At 41.4% G+C, this 25,140-nt stretch overlaps 1 protein-coding gene across 1 annotated transcript in view; it reads left to right on the top strand.

The window, feature by feature from the left end:
- Positions 1-4,568: 4,568 nt before the first annotated feature.
- LOC121571010 (sodium/hydrogen exchanger 9B2-like) overlaps positions 4,569-25,140 on the top strand; it is a 148,332-nt gene continuing 127,760 nt past the window's right edge. Inside the window, exons 1-3 of the mRNA XM_045221716.1 lie at positions 4,569-4,631; positions 13,845-13,987; positions 14,857-14,984. Of these exons, the coding sequence (XP_045077651.1) occupies positions 13,847-13,987; positions 14,857-14,984 (269 nt within the window). The 5' untranslated portion in view covers positions 4,569-4,631; positions 13,845-13,846. The remainder of the gene's footprint in view (positions 4,632-13,844; positions 13,988-14,856; positions 14,985-25,140) is intronic.

The raw sequence follows: 25,140 nt of genomic DNA, 5'->3' as shown, positions 1-25,140 counted from the left end.
ACTTGCAGCTGTAATTGCTGCAAAGGGTGGCTCTACAAAGTATTGACTTTGGGGGGGGGGTGAATAGTTATGCACGCTCAAGTTTTCAGGTTTTTTTGTCTTATTTCTTGTTTGTTTCCCAATAAAAAATATGTTGCATCTTCAAAGTGGTAGGCATGTTGTGTAAATCAAATGATACAAACCCCCCAAAAATCAATTTTAATTAACAGGTTTAAAGTATTCTTCAGTCATATACAGGGAGATACTTAGGTCAGATCTAGTTATGTAACAGGTTTTGCTTTAAAGTATTCTTCAGTCATATACATGGAGTTACTCAGCTCTGGTTCAGTTATGTAACACGTTTAACTTTAATGTATTCTTCAGTCATATTCAGGGAGTACCAGAACCAATTGTTCAGAACCTGTTCATTTACCAGAACCAACTGTTCAGAATCTGTTCAGAACCAGAATCAAATGTTCAGAACCATACAGATGCATTATAATACTGAGCAGCACCAGGTGTAGAACTGTTTACCAAACTGACCTTAAAACAGTGTCTAAACGTACATCCCAAATGGCACCCTACTCCCTTCATAGTGCACTACCTAGTCACTAGGCCCTCCCTTCATAGTGCACTACCTAGTCACTAGGCCCTCCCTTCATAGTGCACTACCTAGTCACTAGGCCCTCCCTTCATAGTGCACTACCTAGTCACTAGGCCCTCCCTTCATAGTGCACTACCTAGTCACTAGGCCCTTCATAGTGCACTACCTAGTCACTAGGCCCTCCCTTCATAGTGCACTACCTAGTCACTAGGCCCTCCCTTCATAGTGCACTACCTAGTCACTAGGCCCTCCCTTCATAGTGCACTACCTAGTCACTAGGCCCTCCCTTCATAGTGCACTACCTAGTCACTAGGCCCTCCCTTCATAGTGCACTACCTAGTCACTAGGCCCTCCCTTCATAGTGCACTACCTAGTCACTAGGCCCTTCCTTCATAGTGCACTACCTAGTCACTAGGCCCTCCCTTCATAGCGCACTACCTAGTCACTAGGCCCTCCCTTCATAGTGCACTACCTAGTCACTAGGCCCTCCCTTCATAGTGCACTACCTAGTCACTAGGCCCTCCCTTCATAGTGCACTACCTAGTCACTAGGCCCTCCCTTCATAACGCACTACCTAGTCACTAGGCCCTCCCTTCATAGTGCACTACCTAGTCACTAGGCCCTCCCTTCATAGTGCACTACCTAGTCACTAGGCCCTCCCTTCATAGCGCACTACCTAGTCACTAGGCCCTCCCTTCATAGTGCACTACCTAGTCACTAGGCCCTCCCTTCATAGTGCACTACCTAGTCACTAGGCCCTCCCTTCATAGTGCACTACCTAGTCACTAGGCCCTCCCTTCATAGTGCACTACCTAGTCACTAGGCCCTCCCTTCATAGTGCACTACCTAGTCACTAGGCCCTCCCTTCATAGTGCACTACCTAGTCACTAGGCCCTCCCTTCATAGTGCACTACCTAGTCACTAGGCCCTCCCCTTCATAGTGCACTACCTAGTCACTAGGCCCTCCCTTCATAGTGCACTACCTAGTCACTAGGCCCTCCCTTCATAGTGCACTACCTAGTCACTAGGGCCCTCCCTTCATAGTGCACTACCTAGTCACTAGGCCCTCCCTTCATAGTGCACTACCTAGTCACTAGGCCCTCCCCTTCATAGTGCACTACCTAGTCACTAGGCCCTCCCTTCATAGTGCACTACCTAGTCACTAGGCCCTTCATAGTGCACTACCTAGTCACTAGGCCCTCCCTTCATAGTGCACTACCTAGTCACTAGGCCCTCCCTTCATAGTGCACTACCTAGTCACTAGGCCCTCCCTTCATAGTGCACTACCTAGTCACTAGGCCCTCCCTTCATAGTGCACTACCTAGTCACTAGGCCCTCCCTTCATAGTGCACTACCTAGTCACTAGGCCCTCCCTTCATAGTGCACTACCCTAGTCACTAGGCCCTCCCTTCATAGTGCACTACCTAGTCACTAGGCCCTCCCTTCATAGTGCACTACCTAGTCACTAGGCCCTCCCTTCATAGTGCACTACCTAGTCACTAGGCCCTCCCTTCATAGTGCACTACCTAGTCACTAGGCCCTCCCTTCATAGCGCACTACCTAGTCACTAGGCCCTCCCTTCATAGTGCACTACCTAGTCACTAGGCCCTCCCTTCATAGTGCACTACCTAGTCACTAGGGCCCTCCCTTCATAGTGCACTACCTAGTCACTAGGCCCTCCCTTCATAGTGCACTACCTAGTCACTAGGCCCCTTCATAGTGCACTACCTAGTCACTAGGCCCTCCCTTCATAGTGCACTACCTAGTCACTAGGCCCCTCCCTTCATAGTGCACTACCTAGTCACTAGGCCCTCCCTTCATAGTGCACTACCTAGTCACTAGGCCCTCCCTTCATAGTGCACTACCTAGTCACTAGGCCCTCCCTTCATAGTGCACTACCTAGTCACTAGACCCTCCCTTCATAGTGCACTACCTAGTCACTAGGCCCTCCCTTCATAGTGCACTACCTAGTCACTAGGCCCTCCCTTCATAGTGCACTACCTAGTCACTAGGCCCTTCATAGTGCACTACCTAGTCACTAGACCCTCCCTTCATAGTGCACTACCTAGTCACTATAAAGGAAATAGGATGCCATTTGGAACACACAAAAACGATGAACTCTCTGACACCCCTAGGCTGTGGTCGTGGTGGATGCCCAGTGCACCATGGGAGAGGAGACGCAGTCTAATGACATCACAGGGATAGTTTCAAACTCCACCCCCTTCCGGATCGCCCCACTGAAACACTGTTTAAAGGCTCCATCTGGACTACTGGCATATCTCATCACTACAGGTAATGTCACTGTTTAAAGGCTCCATCTGGACTACTGGCATATCTCATCACTACAGGTAATGTCACTGTTTAAAGGCTCCATCTGGACTACTGGCATATCTCATCACTACAGGTAATGTCACTGTTTAAAGGCTCCATCTGGACTACTGGCATATCTCATCACTACAGGTAATGTCACTGTTTAAAGGCTCCATCTGGACTACTGGCATATCTCATCACTACAGGTAATGTCACTGTTTAAAGGCTCCATCTGGACTACTGGCATATCTCATCACTACAGGTAATGTCACTGTTTAAAGGCTCCATCTGGACTACTGGCATATCTCATCACTACAGGTAATGTCACTGTTTAAATGCTCTGTCAGGACTACTGGCATATCTCATCACTACAGGTAATGTCACTGTTTAAAGGCTCCATCTGGACTACTGGCATATCTCATCACTACAGGTAATGTCACTGTTTAAAGGCTCCATCTGGACTACTGGCATATCTCATCACTACAGGTAATGTCACTGTTTAAAGGCTCCATCTGGACTACTGGCATATCTCATCACTACAGGTAATGTCACTGTTTAAAGGCTCCATCTGGACTACTGGCATATCTCATCACTACAGGTAATGTCACTGTTTAAATGCTCCATCTGGACTACTGGCATATCTCATCACTACAGGTAATGTCACTGTTTAAATGCTCCATCTGGACTACTGGCATATCTCATCACTACAGGTAATGTCACTGTTTAAATGCTCCATCTGGACTACTGGCATATCTCATCACTACAGGTAATGTCACTGTTTAAATGCTCCATCTGGACTACTGGCATATCTCATCACTACAGGTAATGTCACTGTTTAAATGCTCCATCTGGACTACTGGCATATCTCATCACTACAGGTAATGTCACTGTTTAAATGCTCCATCTGGACTACTGGCATATCTCATCACTACAGGTAATGTCACTGTTTAAATGCTCCATCTGGACTACTGGCATATCTCATCACTACAGGTAATGTCACTGTTTAAAGGCTCCATCTGGACTACTGGCATATCTCATCACTACAGGTAATGTCACTGTTTAAAGGCTCCATCTGGACTACTGGCATATCTCATCACTACAGGTAATGTCACTGTTTAAATGCTCCATCTGGACTACTGGCATATCTCATCACTACAGGTAATGTCACTGTTTAAAGGCTCCATCTGGACTACTGATATATCTCATCACTACAGGTAATGTCACTGTTTAAAGGCTCCATCTGGACTACTGGCATATCTCATCACTACAGGTAATGTCACTGTTTAAATGCTCCATCAGGACTACTGGCATATCTCATCACTACAGGTAATGTCACTGTTTAAAGGCTCCATCTGGACTACTGGCATATCTCATCACTACAGGTAATGTCACTGTTTAAATGCTCCATCAGGACTACTGGGATATCTCATTACTATTGTCGATGATGAAGAAGATGATGATGGTGAAGATATGACCATCACAGATCTGAAATGTGTGTGTGTGTGTGTGTGTGTGTGTGTGTGTGTGTGTGTGTTAACCCTTTGTGTGTCTCCCTCCCTCTACCTAGTGTGTCTAGGAGCGTTGTTGTTCGGGGTTGTCTGGTCCATCACTGAGAAGGAGTGTTATCCAGGGGGGAATCTGTTCGGCATCATCATCTTGTTTCTCTGTGCTGTGTGTGGAGGCAAACTGGTCGGACTGATCCAACTCCCCACACTCCCCCCCTTCCCTCCTTTACTTGGTAGGTGCTGTATATGTTTCAACCTCCTCTGACATACATGAACATGAAGAATGGCACTGTTTTGACTCAAGTTTTTCTTAATGATATGTGCAGTGCATTCGGAAAGTATTCAGACCGCTTGACTTTTTCCACATTTTGTTATGTTACAGCCTTATCCTAAAATTGATTAAATTTTTTTTTTCCCCCTCATCAATCTGCACACAATACCCCATAATGACAAAGCAAAAACAGTTTTTTTGACATTTTAGCAACAAAAAAAACGGAAATATTACATTTACATAAGTATTCAGACCGTTTACTTAGTACTTTGTTGAAGCACCTTTGGCAGCGATTACAGCCTCGAGTCTTCTTGGGTTTGACGCTACAAGCTTGGCACACCTGTATTTGGGGAGTTTCTCCCATTCTTCTCTGCCGATCCTCTCAAGCTCTGTCAGGTTGGATGGGGAGCGTCGCTGCACAGCTATTTTCAGGTCTCTCCAGAGATGTTCGATCGGGTTCAAGTCCAGACTCTTGCTGGGCCACTCAAGGACATTCAGAAACTTGTCCTGAAGCCACTCCTGCGTTGTCTTGGCTGTGTGCTTAGGGTCGTGTCCTGTTGGATGGTGAACCTTCACCCCAGTCTGAGGTCCTGAGAGCTCTGGAGCAATTTTTCATCAAGGATCTCTCTGTACTTTGCTCCGTTCATCTTTCCCTTGATTCTGACTAGTCTCCCAGTGACTGCTGCTGAAAAACATCCCCACATCATGATGCTGCCACCACCATGCTTCACCGTAGGGATGGTGCCAGGTTTCCTCCAAGCGTGACGCTTGGCATTCAGGCCAAAGAGTTCAATCTTGGTTTCTTCAGACCAGAGAATCTTGTCATGGTCTGAGAGTCTTTAGGTGCCTTTTGGCAAACTCCAAGCGGGTTGTCATGTGCCTTTTACTGAGGAGTGGCTTCCGTCTGGTCAATCTACCATAAAGGCTTGATTGGTGGAGAGCTGCGGAGATGGTTGTCCTTCTGGAAGGTTCTCCCATCTCCACAGAGGAACTCTGCTCTGTCAGAGTGACCATCGGGTTCTTGGTCACCTCCCTGACCAAGGCCCTTCTCCCCCGATTGCTCAGTTTGGCCGGGCGGCCAGCTCTAGTCTTGTTGATTAAAAACTTCTTCCATTTAAGAATGATGGAGGCCACTGTGCTCTTGGGGACCTTCAATGCTGCAGAAATGTTTTGGTACCTTTCCCCAGATCTGTGCCTCAACACAATCCTGTCTCGGAGCTCTACGGACAATTCCTTCAACCTCATGGCTTGGTTTTTTGCTCTGACATGCACTGTCAACTGTGGAACCTTATATAGACAGGTGTGTGCCTTTCCAAATCATGTCCAATCATTTGAATTTACCACAGGTGGACTCCAATCAAGTTGTAGAAACATCTCAAGGATGATCAATGGAAACAGGATGCACCTGGGCTCAATTTCGAGTCTCCTAGCAAAGGGTCTGAATACTTATGTATATAAGTATTTCTGTTTTTTATTTTTAATACATTTGCTTTGTTTTCACTGTCATTATGGGGTATCGTGTGTAGACTGAGGAGGAAATGTTTTATTTAATCAATTTTAGAATAAGGCTGTAACATAACAAAATGTGGAAAAAGGGAAGGGGTCTGAATACTTTCCGAATGCACAGTATATAAGGAATATGGAATATACAGTATATATAGAATATGGAATATACAGTATATATAGAATATGGAATATACAGTATATATAGAATATGGAATATACAGTATATATAGAATATGGAATATACAGTATATATAGAATATGGAATATACAGTATATATAGAATATGGAATATACAGTATATATAGAATATGGAATAATATACAGTATATATAGAATATGGAATATACAGTATATATAGAATATGGAATATACAGTATATATAGAATATGGAATAATATACAGTATATATAGAATATGGAATAATATACAGTATATATAGAATATGGAATAATATACAGTATATATAGAATATGGAATATACAGTATATATAGAATATGGAATATACAGTATATATAGAATATGGAATATACAGTATATATATAATATGGAATATACAGTATATATAGAATATGGAATAATATACAGTATATATAGAATATGGAATATACAGTATACATAGAATATGGAATATACAGCCATTTAGGAGATTTAGCAAATGATGCCATTTGATAAAAACACTTCGTACCTCAAACTTGTATCTCAAACAACATTTTAAAAAATGCTTGCTATTTCCTCAAAGGATTATGGCCCCAGCAGGAATGGAACACAGATTATTATTATTATGGCCCCAGTAGAAATGGAACACAGATTATTATTATAATGGCCCCAGCAGGAATGGAACACAGATTATTATTATTATGGCCCCAGCAGGAATGGAACACAGATTATTATTATTATGGCCCCAGTAGGAATGGAACACAGATTATTATTATTATGGCCCCAGTAGGAATGGAACACAGATTATTATTATTATGGCCCCAGTAGGAATGGAACACAGATTATTATTATTATGGCCCCAGTAGGAATGGAACACAGATTATTATTATTATGGCCCCAGTAGGAATGGAACACAGATTATTATTATTATGGCCCCAGTAGGAATGGAACACAGATTATTATTATTATGGCCCCAGTAGGAATGGAACACAGATTATTATTATTATGGCCCCAGCAGGAATGGAACACAGATTATTATTATTATGGCCCCAGTAGGAATGGAACACAGATTATTATTATAATGGCCCCAGTAGGAATGGAACACAGATTATTATTATTATGGCCCCAGCAGGAATGGAACACAGATTATTATTATTATGGCCCCAGTAGGAATGGAACACAGATTATTATTATAATGGCCCCAGTAGGAATGGAACACAGATTATTATTATAATGGCCCCAGTAGGAATGGAACACAAATTATTATTATTATGGCCCCAGCAGGAATGGAACACAGATTATTATTATTATGGCCCCAGTAGGAATGGAACACAGATTATTATTATTATGGCCCCAGTAGGAATGGAACACAGATTATTATTATAATGGCCCCAGTAGGAATGGAACACAGATTATTATTATTATGGCCCCAGTAGGAATGGAACACAGATTATTATTATTATGGCCCCAGTAGGAATGGAACACAGATTATTATTATTATGGCCCCAGCAGGAATGGAACACATTTTACATTTACATTTTAGTCATTTAGCAGACGCTCTTATCCAGAGCGATTTACAGGAGCAATTAGGGTTAAGTGCCTTGCTCAAGGGCACATTTACGTCATTTAGCAGACGCTCTTATCCAGAGCGACTTACAAATTGGTGCATTCACCCTATAGCCAGTGGGAAAACCACTTTACACTTTTTTTTTTTTTTTTTTTTTTTGGGGGGGTAGAAAGATTACTTTATCCTATTCCAGGTATTCCTTAAAGAGGTGGGGTTTCAAATGTCTCCGGAAGGTGGTGAGTGACTCCGCTGTCCTGGCGTCGTGAGGGAGCTTGTTCCACCATTGGGGTGCCAGAGCAGCGAACAGTTTTGACTGGGCTGAGCGGGAACTATGCTTCCGCAGAGGAAGGGAGCCAGCAGGCCAGAGGTGGATGAACGCAATGCCCTCGTTTGGGTGTAGGGACTGATCAGAGCCCGAAGGTACGGAGGTGCCGTTCCCCTCACTGCTCCATAGGCAAGCACCATGGTCTTGTAACGGATGCGAAGCTTCAACTGGAAGCCAGTGGAGTGTGCGGAGGAGGGGGTGACGTGAGAGAACTTGGGAAGGTTGAACACCAGACGGGCTGCGGCATTCTGGATGAGTTGTAGGGGGTTTAATGGCACAGGCAGGGAGGCCAGCCAACAGCGAGTTGCAGTAATCCAGACGGGGAGATGACAAGTGCCTGGATTAGGACCTGTGCCGCTTCCTGTGTAAGGCAGGGTCGTACTCTCCGAATGTTGTAGAGCATGAACCTGCAGGATCGGGTCACCGCCTTGATGTTAGCGGAGAACGACAGGGTGTTGTCCAGGGTCACGCCAAGGCTCTTCGCACTCTGGGAGGAGGACACAACGGAGTTGTCAACCGTGATGGCGAGATCATGGAACGTGCAGTCCTTCCCCGGGAGGAAGAGCAGCTCCCTCTTGCCAGGGTTCAGCTTGAGGTGGTGATCCGTCATCCATACTGATATGTCGGCCAGACATGCAGAGATGCGATTCGCCACCTGGTTATCAGAAGGGGGAAAGGAGAAGATTAGTTGTGTATCGTCAGCGTAGCAATGATAGGAGAGGCCATGTGAGGATATGACAGAGCCAAGTGACTTGGTGTATAGGGAGAATAGGAGAGGGCCTAGAACTGAGCCCTGGGGGACACCAGTGGTGAGAGCACGTGGTGCGGAGACAGCTTCTCGCCACGCCACTTGGTAGGAGCGACCGGTCAGGTGGACGCAATCCAGGAGTGAGCCGCGCCGGAGATGCCCAGCTCGGAGAGGGTGGAGAGGAGGATCTGATGGTTCACAGTATCAAAGGCAGCAGACAGGTCTAGAAGGACAAGAGCAGAGAGAGAGAGAGTTAGCTTTAGCAGTGCGGAGAGCCTCCGTGACACAGAGAAGAGCAGTCTCAGTTGAATGACCAGTCCTGAAACCTGACTGGTTTGGATCAAGAAGGTCATTCTGAGAGAGATAGCAAGAGAGTTGGCTAAAGACGGCACGCTCAATAGTTTTGGAAAGAAAAGAAAAGAAGGGATACTGGTCTGTAGTTGTTGACATCAGTGGGATCGAGTGTTGGTTTTTTGAGAAGGGGTGCAACTCTCGCTCTCTTGAAGACGGAAGGGACATGGCCAGCGGTCAAGGATGAGTTGATCAGCGAGGTGAGGTAGGGGAGAAGGTCACCGGAGATGGTCTGGAGAAGAGGGAGGGGATGGGGTCAAGCGGGCAGGTTGTTGGGCGGCCTGCAGTCACAAGTCGCAGGATTTTATCTGGAGAGAGAGGGAGAAAGAAGTCAAAGCATAGGGTAGGGCAGTGTGAGTAGGACCAGCAGTGTCATTAGACTTAACAAACGAGGATCGGATGTCGTCAACCTTCTTTTCAAAGTGGTTGGCGAGAGTCATCCACAGAGAGAGAGGAGGGGGGGAGGATTCAGCAGGGAGGAAAATGTGGCAAAGAGCTTCCTAGGGTTAGAGGCAGATGCTTGGAATTTAAAGTGGTAGAAAGTGGCCTTAGCAGCAGAAACAGATGAAGAAAATGTAGAGAGGAGGGAGTGAAAAGATGCCAGGTCGGCAGGGAGTTTAGTTTTCTTCCATTTCCGCTCCGCTGCCCGGAGCTCTGTTCTGTGAGCTCGCAATGAGTCATCAAGCCACGGAGCTGGAGGGGAGGACCGAGCCGGCCGGGAGGATAGGGGACACAGAGAGTCAAAGGATGCAGAAAGGAGGAGAGGAGGGTTGAGGAGGCAGAATCAGGAGATTGGAGGGAGAAGGATTGAGCAGAGGGAAGAGATGATAGGATGGAAGAGGAGAGAGTAGTGGGAGAGAGAGAGCGAAGGTTGCGGCGGCGCATTACCATCTGTGTAGGGGCAGAGTGAGTAGTGTTGGAGGAGAGCGAGAGAGAAAAGGAAACAAAGTAGTGGTCGGAGACTTGGAGGGGAGTTGCAGTGAGATTAGTAGAAGAGCAGCATCTAGTAAAGATGAGGTCAAGCGTATTGCCTGCCTTGTGAGTAGGGGGACGGTGAGAGGGTGAGGTCAAAAGAGGAGAGGAGTGGAAAGAAGGAGGCAGAGAGAAATGAGTCAAATGTGGACGTAGGGAGGTTGAAATCCCCCAAAACTGTGAGGGGTGAGCCATCCTCAGGAAAGGAACTTATCAAGGCGTCAAGCTCATTGATGAACTCTCCAAGGGAACCTGGAGGGCGATAGATGACAAGGATATTAAGCTTAAATGGGCTAGTGACTGTGACAGCATGGAATTCAAATGAGGAGATAGACAGATGGGTTAGGGGAAAAATTTAGAATGTCCACTTGGGAGAGATGAGGATTCCTGTGCCACCACCCCTCTGACCAGATGCTCTCGGGGTATGCGAGAACACATGGTCAGACGAGGAGAGATCAGTAGGAGTAGCAGTGTTTTCAGTGGTAATCCATGTTTCCGTCAGCGCCAGGAAGTCGAGGGACTGGAGGTTAGCATAGGCTGGGATGAAGTCAGCTTTGTTGGCAGCAGAACGGCAGTTCCAGAGGCTGCCTGAGACCTGGAACTCCAGGTGTGGGGTGCGTGCAGGGACCACCAGGTTAGAGAGGCAACAGCCACGCGGTGTGAGGCGTTTGTGTAGCCTGTGCAGAGAGGAGAGAACAGGGATAGGCAGAGGCATAGTTGACAGGCTGTAGCAAATGGCTACAATAATGCAGAGGAGATCGGAATGAAATGAACTAAACATCTGGGAGAGGAGAGAGCAGGGCCTCCCTCACCAAAACTTCTACCTCAGAAACTATAATTGTTTCACTGAACCACCCGAACAAAAACTCTCCCAACTTCCACCTTTAGAAATCAGAATTGTTGTGAACCACAGCGGTTCAATGTTTCAAGGAATAGACTCAACCCACTTTATTCAGCTAGCTAACTATGACACCATAGCTAACTAACATGCTAGCATCCAATAACACACAGTTTAGCACCAACACTTGGTCACAACAAACCACCAATAGTGTGTTAACACACTAAACAGATAATTCGTGTCCGTGTCTAGTTCCTTTCATAACGCAGCAATAATTAAACGTTGGCTAGCTAGCGCAAATAAATTGTATTTAGCTGCCACAGTACAGCACACAATGGCTACTGTGTTGACTCTGTTCGAAAAAACGGCTAGCTAGCTAGCTTCGTGCTACACCGGCACCGCCGAAAACAAAGCTAACCTACAATAACTACCCACAACAGCCCACGATGCCTAACTATGACACCATAGCTAACTAGCATGCTAGCATCCAATAACACACAGTTTAGCACCAATACTTGGTTACAACAAACTACCAATAGTGTGTTAACACACTAAACAGATAATTCGTGTCCGTGTCTAGTTCCTTTCATAACGCAGCAATAATTAAACGTTGGCTAGCTAGCACAAGTATATTGTATTTAGCTACTACAGTACAGTTAGCTGGTCGTGTTGGCTAGCTAGCAATGGCTACTGTGTTGACTTTGTTTGAAAAACGGCTAGCTAGCTAGCTTCGTGCTACACCCGGCACCGCCGAAAACAATGCTAACCTACAATAACTACCCACAACAGCCCACGATGCCTAACTATGACGCCATAGCTAACTAGCATGCTAGCATCCAATAACACACAGTTTAGCACCAATACTTGGTTACAACAAACTACCAATAGTGTGTTAACACACTAAACAGATAATTCGTGTCCGTGTCTAGTTCCTTTCATAACGCAGCAAAAATTAAACGTTGGCTAGCTAGCACAAATATATTGTATTTAGCTACTGCAGTACAGTTAGCTGGTCGTGTTGGCTAGCTAGCAATGGCTACTGTGTTGACTTTGTTTGAAAAAACGGCTAGCTAGCTAGCTTCGTGCTGCGGGCCTATCTACAATACCTAACTACAATCTAAATACATGATTAAGCCTTACTCGACAAAGCCCAAGCTATGTATAACGCCAAACTTACCCGACGCCAGCTAACATTTGTCTTCTGCAATCAGTAGGTGTAATTAAGTACAGTAGCTACTAACTACCTAACGTTGATGGCTCATATAATGAGGTTAGAAAAAACGGCTGAATGGTAGGTAGCTAGCTGGCTTAATTACAGGTACTCTTAAGCGTGAAATAACATTGGAAACAACTCTCCACCGTTGCTAAACGTTACCAGTAGCTACCCGCTAGCTAGCTAGCCTCGTGCTTCGCCGGGCTCCGCCGTAAACAATACTTAGCTACAATAATTACCTACGGAAACCTACAATAACTACCTAAATAACTACCTAAATAAACTACCTACAATACCTAACTACAACTACCTACCTACGATCTAAATACATGGTTTAAGCTTTACTCAACACCATATAAGAAGCCAAGCTTACCTCCTGCTAGAGAAAACACAACCTCTCCCGACCACAGCCAGATACAGATGACAGAACACAGATTATTATTATTATGGCCCCAGTAGGAATGGAACACAGATTATTATTATTATGGCCCCAGTAGGAATGGAACACAGATTATTATTATTATGGCCCCAGTAGGAATGGAACACAGATTATTATTATTATGGCCCCAGTAGGAATGGAACACAGATTATTATTATTATGGCCCCAGCAGGAATGGAACACAGATTATTATTATTATGGCCCCAGCAGGAATGGAACACAGATTATTATTATTATGGCCCCAGTAGGAATGGAACACAGATTATTATTATAATGGCCCCAGTAGGAATGGAACACAGATTATTATTATAATGGCCCCAGTAGGAATGGAACACAGATCATTATTATTATGGCCCCAGCAGGAATGGAACACAGATTATTATTATGGCCCCAGTAGGAATGGAACACAGATTATTATTATTATGGCCCCAGTAGGAATGGAACACAGATTATTATTATTATGGCCCCAGTAGGAATGGAACACAGATTATTATTATTATGGCCCCAGCAGGAATGGAACACAGATTATTATTATTATGGCCCCAGCAGGAATGGAACACAGATTATTATTATTATGGCCCCAGTAGGAATGGAACACAGATTATTATTATTATGGCCCCAGCAGGAATGGAACACAGATTATTATTATTATGGCCCCAGTAGGAATGGAACACAGATTATTATTATTATGGCCCCAGTAGGAATGGAACACAGTATCCTGGCATTTGTAACGCTATACTCTTGCCAACTCAGCCACACAGGACGACTAAACTTATGTACTAAACTTATGTGTCTCTTAGGCATGTTACTAGCTGGTCTACTGCTGTGTAACGTCACGTATGTAACTGATGCTGTGTGTGTGTGTGTGTGTGTGTGTGTGTGTGTGTGTGTGTGTGTGTGTGTGTGTGTGTGTGTGTGTGTGTGTGTGTGTGTGTGTGTGTGAGTGTGTGTGTGAGTGTGTGTGAGTGTGTGTGAGTGTGTGTGTGTGTGTGTGTGTGTGTGTGTGTGTGTGTGTGTGTGTGTGTGTGTGTGTGTGTGTGTTTGTGTGTGTGTATACAGGTATGTTGCTGGCTGGTCTGGTGCTGCGTAACGTCCCGTATGTAACGGAGGCGGTCCACATTGAGCAGGCCTGGTCAGCAGCTCTGAGGAACATCGCTCTGGCCATCATACTGACCCGTGCTGGACTGGGCCTCGACCCTTCGGTACAGGAGGGAGGGAGGGAGGGAGAGAGAGAGAGAGAGAGAGAGAGAGAGAGAGAGAGAGAGAGAGAGAGAGAGAGAGAGAGAGAGAGAGAGAGAGAGAGAGAGAGAGAGAGAGAGAGAGAGAACCTCTCCTGAGAGAGAACCTCCTGCCAAATGTATGACCATATTAGAGACACATATTTCCCTCAGATTACAGCGATCCACAAAGAATTCGAAAACAAACCCAATTTTGATAAACTCCCATATCTACTGGGTGAAATACCACAGCGTGCCATCACAGCAGCAAGATTTGTGACCTGTTGCCACAAGAAAAGGGCAACCAGTGAAGAACAAACACCACTGTAAATACAACCCATATTTATGTTTATTTATTTTCCCATTTGTACTTTAACTATTTGCACATCATTACAACACTGTATATAGACATAATATGACATTTGAAATGTCTTTATTCTTTTGAAACTTCTGAGTGTAATGTTTACTGTTAATATTTATTGTTTATTTCACTTTTGTTTATTATCTACTTCACTTGCTTTGGCAATGTTAACACACGTTTTCCATGCCAATAAAGCCCTTAAATTGAAATTGAGAGAGAGAGAGAGAGAGAGACAGAGAGAGAGAGAGACAGAGACAGAGACAGAGAGAGAGAGAGAGAGAGAGAGAGAGAGAGAGGGAGTTGCATAGCTAAAGGTGTGTGTGTGTGTTTTCTCTATGGAGTTGCATAGCTAAAGGTGTGTGTGTGTTTTCTCTATGGAGTTGCATAGCTAAAGGTGTGTGTGTGTTTTCTCTATGGAGTTGCATAGCTAAAGGTGTGTGTGTGTTTTCTCTATGGAGTTGCATAGCTAAAGGTGTGTGTGTGTTCTCACCAGGCTCTCCGCAGGCTCAAGGCGGTGTGTGTGCGTCTGGCAGTAGGACCGTGTACAGTGGAGGCCTCGACAGTCGCTGTGATGTCTCACTTCCTGATGGGCCTGCCCTGGGTCTGGGGATTCATACTGGGGTAAACACAAACACATTAACACACCTCATTTTTGTGGGCAGTGTGCACATAGCCTGTCTTCTCTTGAGAGCCAGGTCTGCCTACGGCGGCCTTTCTCAATAGCAAGGCTATGCTCACTGAGTCTGTACATAGTCAAAGCTTTCCTTAATTTTGGGTCAGTCACGGTGGTCAGGTTTTCTGCCACTGTGTACTCTCTGTTTAGAGCCAAAAAGCATTCTAGTTTGCTCTGTTTTTTTGTTGCTGTCCTGGGCAGGGACGGCTTGTTCAATAGGGCGATATGGGCGACGCACTGCCAAACGGGAAAAGGAAGGGATTTTTTTTCTAATCAATTATAAAAAAATAAAAAAATAAATAATTATTTTAAAAAATTATAAATTTATAAAAAATTATATCACGGCAACAGCAGTTATCAGTGTTCACGTCTGATCTGACAGCCACTAAATGTCAAATCAGGCTAAAGTCGTGCTTCAAATGGCCCCGCCCGTTTTTTGGGCGATTTCAGTCAGGTTGAAAATCGCCCAGAAGTCTCTCGTAGCCTGTCATGTAAAATCTATTTGTTTCACATTTCAAAGCTTTCAATACATTCTCTATGGGTGTCTGTGGGCTTGCACTTACGCGCTTTCGTCATACATAACGTAACCACGAATGAACGTAACTAAGAAAAGACCAGGTAGCAGCCTCAATCAATTCACTACTACTATCAAAATGGCTAGGCTTCAGTCCAACTCGATTGTGTCTTTGAAAGAAGTTCCTTTTGTCGGCGAACAAATGAAGATAAATCGGCAACGAAACAATTAGGACCTCCCAGACCAAATTTAATAATTCAACAGGTTTCTACTAAAGGCGGAAAGTCCTACACCCGAGGATTTTCCAAAAATTGGTACTGAACGAAAAAAGACATTGCCACTCACTCAACTGGATGACGAGGGATACAGGCTAGCTGTCCGCCGCCACAACGATGAGGTTAGTGTTGATAATCACAAGTTTACTGGATGTGGATATGGTGTAATAAAGGCAGTTTATTCAGAGGTAAATATATCTGGAATCGCGTTCACGGACCCGTTCATCAAACTCTTAGGGAGCTATAAATTAAGCCCCATTACTTACCATATCAGATAAGAGAAATTGCTGCAGCTACATATATTTTACATCCTGGCCCTACATAGTTCACTATTTGCATCACTTACCAAAATATTAGCGTTTGCTAGCGAAGAGATTTGTTGTGGCAAATGAACTTGGGCTGGGAATTGCCAGGAACCTCACGATAAGATATATGCATCAGCATTGCGAGTCTCATGATTCTATACGTATTGCGATTCGATACTGTGATTTTATTGCGCACCATATGTCTGTTGCAGAGGGATCAGAAAGCCATGAGAACGAGTTTTGATCAGTCATGGAAATAAAAGTGCTGAAAACTAATTGGCTCCCAATGTGAAAAGATTGAGAACAAGCTATGAAGGAACAATAATGGTGTTTTGGTGCAGGTACAGCCAACTAGCGCTAAAATATTGCGATATTGTCAATACAGTATATCGTAAAGTATCACTATGTAACTCGATTTATTTCACCCCAATCCCTCAAATTAACGGTAAATAACTGAATTGTTTGCCCCACATTTAGCTAAGATGATTAGCTAGCCAGCTAAAATGTTTTATTTAGTTAGCAGTCGCATCTACAATAGTTTACTGTCAATAACATGTCTCCAAAAATGACGTGGTGTCTCCAATTGTGTTGACATTTTACAATTGCAATGCGCATCCATGAGTATCCACTTTCTGTAGCTCAGCTGGTAGAGCATGGTGCTTGTAACGCCAAGGTAGTGGGTTCGATCCCCGGGACCACCCATACACAAAAATGTATGCACGCATGACTGTAAGTCGCTTTGGATAAAAGCGTCTGCTAAATGGCATTATTATTATTATTATTATTATTATCTGAAGAGAGCCCCGAAACATTGTGTGCAGACATTTTATGCAATAAATGAAGTAGGTTCAATCTAGTAGTTCTGATCTTCTGATTGGTCCTGATGAGTTGGGCGAGGTCACCTCCAGGCTACTGTCACTGTTGCATTGGCTCTGAGTCGGGTTCTCTGTCTTCAAATTTCAGCCTAAGAGAGGGATTTTTGTGTGTGTGTGTGTGTGTGTGTGTTTAACAGTGATGATGTGTGTGTGTGTGTGTGTGTGTGTTTAACAGTGATGATGTGTGTGTGTGTGTGTGTGTTTGTGTGTGTGTGTGTCCTCAGAGCAAGAACTCGTGAGTTGGAAGAACTGAGAGGCCTATGGCGTGGGTGTTGTCCTTGGCCACCTGCTGACAAGGCTGACAAGATAGGACCCTTTTGTCCATTGTTATTGGATAGGAACAGAACTTATAACCAGCTCCTGACCTAAATAGATCTTAGCACAACATTTTACTCAACATATCATATTCCATATTCACTATAACAAATATATTTACTACGACATTAGCAAGAACCGCCACATCCTCAGCCGGCTAATCCAGTGTGTGAAGTTTTGCGGAGTGTTTGAGTTAGCTTTGCGAGGCAAAGATGAAACTGAGGGCTCCACCAACCCTGGTAAGCCAACACTTTTGAGATCAGTCAATAAATGCTTCTGGTATTGACTTATATGCTGCCCCTGTCTTCATGTTGTTGCTGGACATATCTTTTTTTTAAATGTGTGTAGGTCACCTAAATCATCAGAAAAATTGCCCCTCCTGAGAATTTTTTCAGGAGCCGCCACTGGTCCTGGGGCTCTGTGGGGTCTGTTTGTGTTTGTGAACAGAGCCTCAGGACCGGCTTGCTTAGGGGACTCTTCTCCGGGTTCATCTCTCTGTAGGTGTTACTGTTCTGGTTGGTCGTTCCACTGGCTGTCCCTACGGGTGAAAGGGGGAGAGGGGGAGAGGGGGAGAGGGGCACAGTGTGTGCAGCTGGAGCAGAGACCATACTGTGTGTGTGTGTGTGTGTGTGCGTGTGTGCGTGTGTGCGTGTGTGTGTTTATAGTCAGTTATCATCCCATCTGATTACATAGTACCTGTCTTGACTCTATCAAACTGAGAGAAGCTAGCTAGCTAGCTAGGCTAATGGAGGCTAGCGATAGGGCTACTGCTACTCACCATCCTACAGTAACATAACAACTACATTCAGATCCTAAATAGTAGCCTACCTGTTGGCTTTTGGTCGTTGTAGCGTTTCTTTCTCATTTAAATTTTAATTCTGTCACATATTTCCCTCAGATTACACAGACTATATATACACACTCACTAGATAATATATAAACACTCACTAAACTATATATACACACTATATACACACTCACTAGACTATATATACACACTATATACACACTCACTAGACTATATATACACACTCACTAGACTATATATACACACTATATACACACTCACTAGACTATATACACACTATATACACACTATATACACACTCACTAGACTATATATACACACTATATACACACTCACTAGACTATATATACACACTCACTAGACTATATATACACACACTATATACACACTCACTAGACTATATATACACACTATATACACACTCACTAGACTATATATACACACTCACTAGACTATATATACACACTCACTAGACTATATATACACACTATATACACACTCACTAGACTATATATACACACTATATACACACTATATACACACTCACTAGACTATATATACACACTATATACACACTCACTAGACTATATATACACACTATATACACACTATATACACACTCACTAGACTATATATACACACTATATACACACTCACTAGACTATATATACACACTATATACACACTCACTAGACTATATATACACACTATAAACACACTATATAAACACTCACTAAACTATATATACACACTATATACACACTCACTAGACTATATATACACACTATATACACACTCACTAGACTATATATACACACTATATATACACACTCACTATACTATATATACACACTATATACACACTCACTAGACTATATATACACACTATATACACACTCACTAGACTATATATACACACTCACTAGACTATATATACACACTATATACACACTCACTAGACTATATATACACACTATATACACACTCACTAGACTATATATACACACTCACTAGACTATATATACACACTCACTAGACTATATATACACACTATATACACACTCACTAGACTATATATACACACTATATACACACTATATACACACTCACTAGACTATATATACACACTATATACACACTCACTAGACTATATATACACACTATATACACACTATATACACACTCACTAGACTATATATACACACTATATACACACTCACTAGACTATATATACACACTATATACACACTCACTAGACTATATATACACACTATAAACACACTATATAAACACTCACTAAACTATATATAAACACTATATACACACTCACTAGACTATATATACACACTATATACACACTCACTAGACTATATATACACACTATATATACACACTCACTATACTATATATACACACTATATACACACTCACTAGACTATATATACACACTATATACACACTCACTAGACTATATATACACACTATATACACACTATATAAACACTCACTAAACTATATATACACACTATATACACACTCACTAGACTATATATACACACTATATACACACTCACTAGACTATATATACACACTCACTAGACTATATATACACACTATATACACACTCACTAGACTATATATACACACTATATACACACTCACTAGACTATATACACACTATATACACACTCACTAGACTATATATACACACTATATACACACTCACTAGACTATATATACACACACTATATACACACTCACTAGACTATATATACACACTATATACACACTCACTAGACTATATATACACACTCACTAGACTATATATACACACTATATACACACTCACTAGACAATATATACACACTATATACACAATCACTAGACTATATACACACTATATACACACTCACTAGACTATATATACACACTATATACACACTCACTAGACTATATATACACACTATATACACACTCACTAGACTATATATACACACTATATACACACTCACTAGACTATATATACACACTATATACACACTCACTAGACTATATATACACACTATATACACACTATATAAACACTCACTAAACTATATATACACACTATATACACACTCACTAGACTATATATACACACTATATACACACTCACTAGACTATATATACACACTATATACACACTCACTAGACTATATATACCCACTATATACACACTCACTAGACTATATATACACACTATATACACACTCACTAGACTATATATACACACTATATACACACTCACTAGACTATATATACACACTATATACACACTATATAAACACTCACTAAACTATATATACACACTATACACACACTCACTAGACTATATACACACTATATACACACTCACTAGACTATATATACACACTATATACACACTCACTAGACTATATATACACACTATATACACACTCACTAGACTATATATACACACTATATACACACTCACTAGATTATATATACACACTATATACACACTCACTAGACTATATATACACACTCACTAGACTATATATACACACTATATACACACTCACTAGACTATATATACACACTATATACACACTCACTAGACTATATATACACACTATATACACACTCACTAGACTATATTTACACACTATATACACACTCACTAGACTATATATACACACTATATATACACACTAACTAGACTATATATACACACTCACTAGACTATACAGTGGGGGAAAAAAGTATTTAGTCAGCCACCAATTGTGCAAGTTCTCCCACTTTAAAAGATGAGAGAGGCCTGTAATTTTCATCATAGGTACTCGTCAACTATGACAGACAAAATGAGAAAAAAATATCCAGAAAATCACATTGTAGGATTTTTAATGAATTTATTTGCTAATTATGGTGAAAAATAAGTATTTGGTCAATAACAAAAGTTTCTCAATACTTTGTTATATACCCTTTGTTGGCAATGACACAGGTCAAACGTTTTCTGTAAGTCTTCACAAGGTTTTCACACACTGTTGCTGGTATTTTGGCCCATTCCTCCATGCAGATCTCCTCTAGAGCAGTGACGTTTTGGGGCTGTCGCTGGGCAACACGGACTTTCAACTCCCTCCAAAGATTTTCTATGGGGTTGAGATCTGGAGACTGGCTAGGCCACTCCAGGACCTTGAAATGCTTCTTACGAAGCCACTCCTTCGTTGCCCGGGCGGTGTGTTTGGGATCATTGTCATGCTGAAAGACCCAGCCACGTTTCATCTTCAATGCCCTTGCTGATGGAAGGAGGTTTTCACTCAAAATCTCACGATACATGGCCCCATTCAGTCTTTCCTTTACATGGATCAGTCGTCCTGGTCCCTTTGCAGAAAAACAGACCCAAAGCATGATGTTTCCACCCCCATGCTTCACAGTAGGTATGGTGTTCTTTGGATGCAACTCAGCATTCTTTGTCCTCCAAACACGACGAGTTGAGTTTTTACCAAAAGTTATATTTTGGTTCCATCTGACCATATGACATTCTCCCAATCCTCTTCTGGATAATCCAAATGCACTTTAGCAAACTTCAGACGGGCCTGGACATGTACTGGCTTAAGCAGGGGGACACGTCTCGCACTGCAGGATTTGAGTCCCTGGCGGTGTAGTGTGTTACTGATGGTAGGCTTTGTTACTTTGGTCCCAGCTCTCTGCAGGTCATTCACTAGGTCCCCCGTGTGGTTCTGGGATTTTTGCTCACCATTCTTGTGATCATTTTGACCCCACGGGTGAGATCTTGCGTGGAGCCCCAGATCGAGGGAGATTATCAGTGGTCTTGTATGTCTTCCATTTTCTAATAATTGCTCCCACAGTTGATTTCTTCAAACCAAGCTGCTTACCTATTGCAGATTCAGTCTTCCCAGCCTGGTGCAGGTCTACAATTTTGTTTCTGGTGTCCTTTGACAGCTCTTTGGTCTTGGCCATAGTGGGGTTTGGAGTGTGACTGTTTGAGGTAGTGGACAGGTGTCTTTTATACTGATAACAAGTTCAAACAGGTGCCATTAATACAGGTAACGAGTGGAGGACAGAGGAGCCTCTTAAAGAAGAAGTTACAGGTCTGTGAGAGCCAGAAATCTTGCTTGTTTGTAGGTGACCAAATACTTATTTTCCACCATAATTTGCAAATAAATTCATTAAAAATCCTACAATGTGATTTTCTGGATTTTTTTTCTCAATTTGTCTGTCATAGTTGACGTGTACCTATGATGAAAATTACAGGCCTCTCTCATCTTTTTAAGTGGGAGAACTTGCACAATTGGTGGCTGACTAAATACTTTTTTTCCCCACTGTATATACACACTATATACACACTCACTAGACTATATATACACACTCACTAGATTATATATAAACACTCACTAGACTTTATATACACACTATATACACACTCACTAGACTGTATATACACACTATATACACACTCACTAGACTATATATACACACTCACTAGACTATATATACACACTCACTAGACTATATATACACTATATACACACTCACTAGACTATATATACACACTATATACACACTCACTAGACTATATATACACACTATATACACACTCACTAGATTATATATACACACTATATACACACTCACTAGACTATATATACACACTCACTAGACTATATATACACACTATATACACACTCACTAGACTATATATACACACTATATACACACTCACTAGACTATATATACACACTATATACACACTCACTAGACTATATATACACACTATATACACACTCACTAGACTATATATGCACACTATATATACACACTAACTAGACTATATATACACACTATATACACACTCACTAGACTTTATATACACACTATATACACACTCACTAGACTATATATGCACACTATATATACACACTAACTAGACTATATATACACACTATATACACACTCACTAGACTATATATACACACTATATACACACTCACTAGACTATATATACACACTCACTAGATTATATATAAACACTCACTAGACTTTATATACACACTATATACACACTCACTAGACTATATATACACACTATATACACACTCACTAGACTATATATATACACACTCACTAGACTATATATACACACTATATACACACTCACTAGACTATATATACACACTCACTAGACTATATATACACTTTATAAACACTCACTAGACTATATATACACACTATATACACACTCACTAGACTATATATACACTCACTAGACTATATATACACACTATATACACACTCACTATACTATATATACACACTATATACACACTCACTATACTATATATACACACTATATACACACTCACTAGACTATATATACACACTATATACACACTCACTATACTATATATACACACTATATACACACTCACTAGACTATATATACACACTATATACACACTCACTATACTATATATACACACTATATACACACTCACTATACTATATATACACACTATATACACACTCACTAGACTATATATACACACTATATACACACTCACTAGACTATATATACACACTATATACAAACTCACTAGACTATACATACACACTATATACACACTCACTATACTATATATACACACTATATACACACTCACTATACTATATATACACACTATATACACACTCACTAGACTATATATACACACTATATACACACTCACTAGACTATATATACACACTCACTAGACTATATATACACACTATATACACACTCACTAGACTATATATACACACTCACTAGACTATATATACACTATATATACACACTCACTAGACTATATATACACACTATATACACACTCACTAGACTATATATACACACTATATATACACTCACTAGACTATATATACACACTATATACACACTCACTAGACTATATATACACACTCACTAGACTATATATACACACTATATACACACTCACTAGACTATATATACACACTATATACACACTCACTAGATTATATATGCACACTATATACACACTCACTAGACTATATATACACACTGACTAGACTATATATACACACTATATACACACTCACTAGACTATATATACACACTATATACACACTCACTAGACTATATATACACACTATTTACACACTCACTAGACTATATATACACACTATATATACACACTAACTAGACTATATATACACACTCACTAGACTATATATACACACTCACTAGACTATATATACACACTATATACACACTCACTAGACTATATATACACACTCACTAGATTATATATAAACACTCACTAGACTTTATATACACACTATATACACACTCACTAGACTATATATACACACTATATACACACTCACTAGACTATATATACACACTCACTAGACTATATATACACACTCACTAGACTATATATACACTATATACACACTCACTAGACTATATATACACACTATATACACACTCACTAGACTATATATACACACTATATACACACTCACTAGACTATATATACACACTATATACACACTCACTAGATTATATATACACACTATATACACACTCACTAGACTATGTATACACACTCACTAGACTATATATACACACTATATACACACTCACTAGACTATATATACACACTATATACACACTCACTAGACTATATATACACACTATATACACATTCACTAGACTATATATACACACTATATACACACTCACTAGACTATATATGCACACTATATATACACACTAACTAGACTATATATACACACTATATACACACTCACTAGACTATATATACACACTATATACACACTCACTAGACTATATATACACACTCACTAGATTATATATAAACACTCACTAGACTTTATATACACACTATATACACACTCACTAGACTATATATACACACTATATACACACTCACTAGACTATATATACACACTC

The sequence above is a fragment of the Coregonus clupeaformis genome, chromosome 8 (genome assembly GCF_020615455.1).
Source record: "Coregonus clupeaformis isolate EN_2021a chromosome 8, ASM2061545v1, whole genome shotgun sequence".
Classification (NCBI taxonomy): domain Eukaryota; kingdom Metazoa; phylum Chordata; class Actinopteri; order Salmoniformes; family Salmonidae; genus Coregonus; species Coregonus clupeaformis.
The sequence above is the reverse complement of the archived record's forward strand: the minus strand, read 5'-3'. Positions and strand labels throughout refer to the sequence as shown.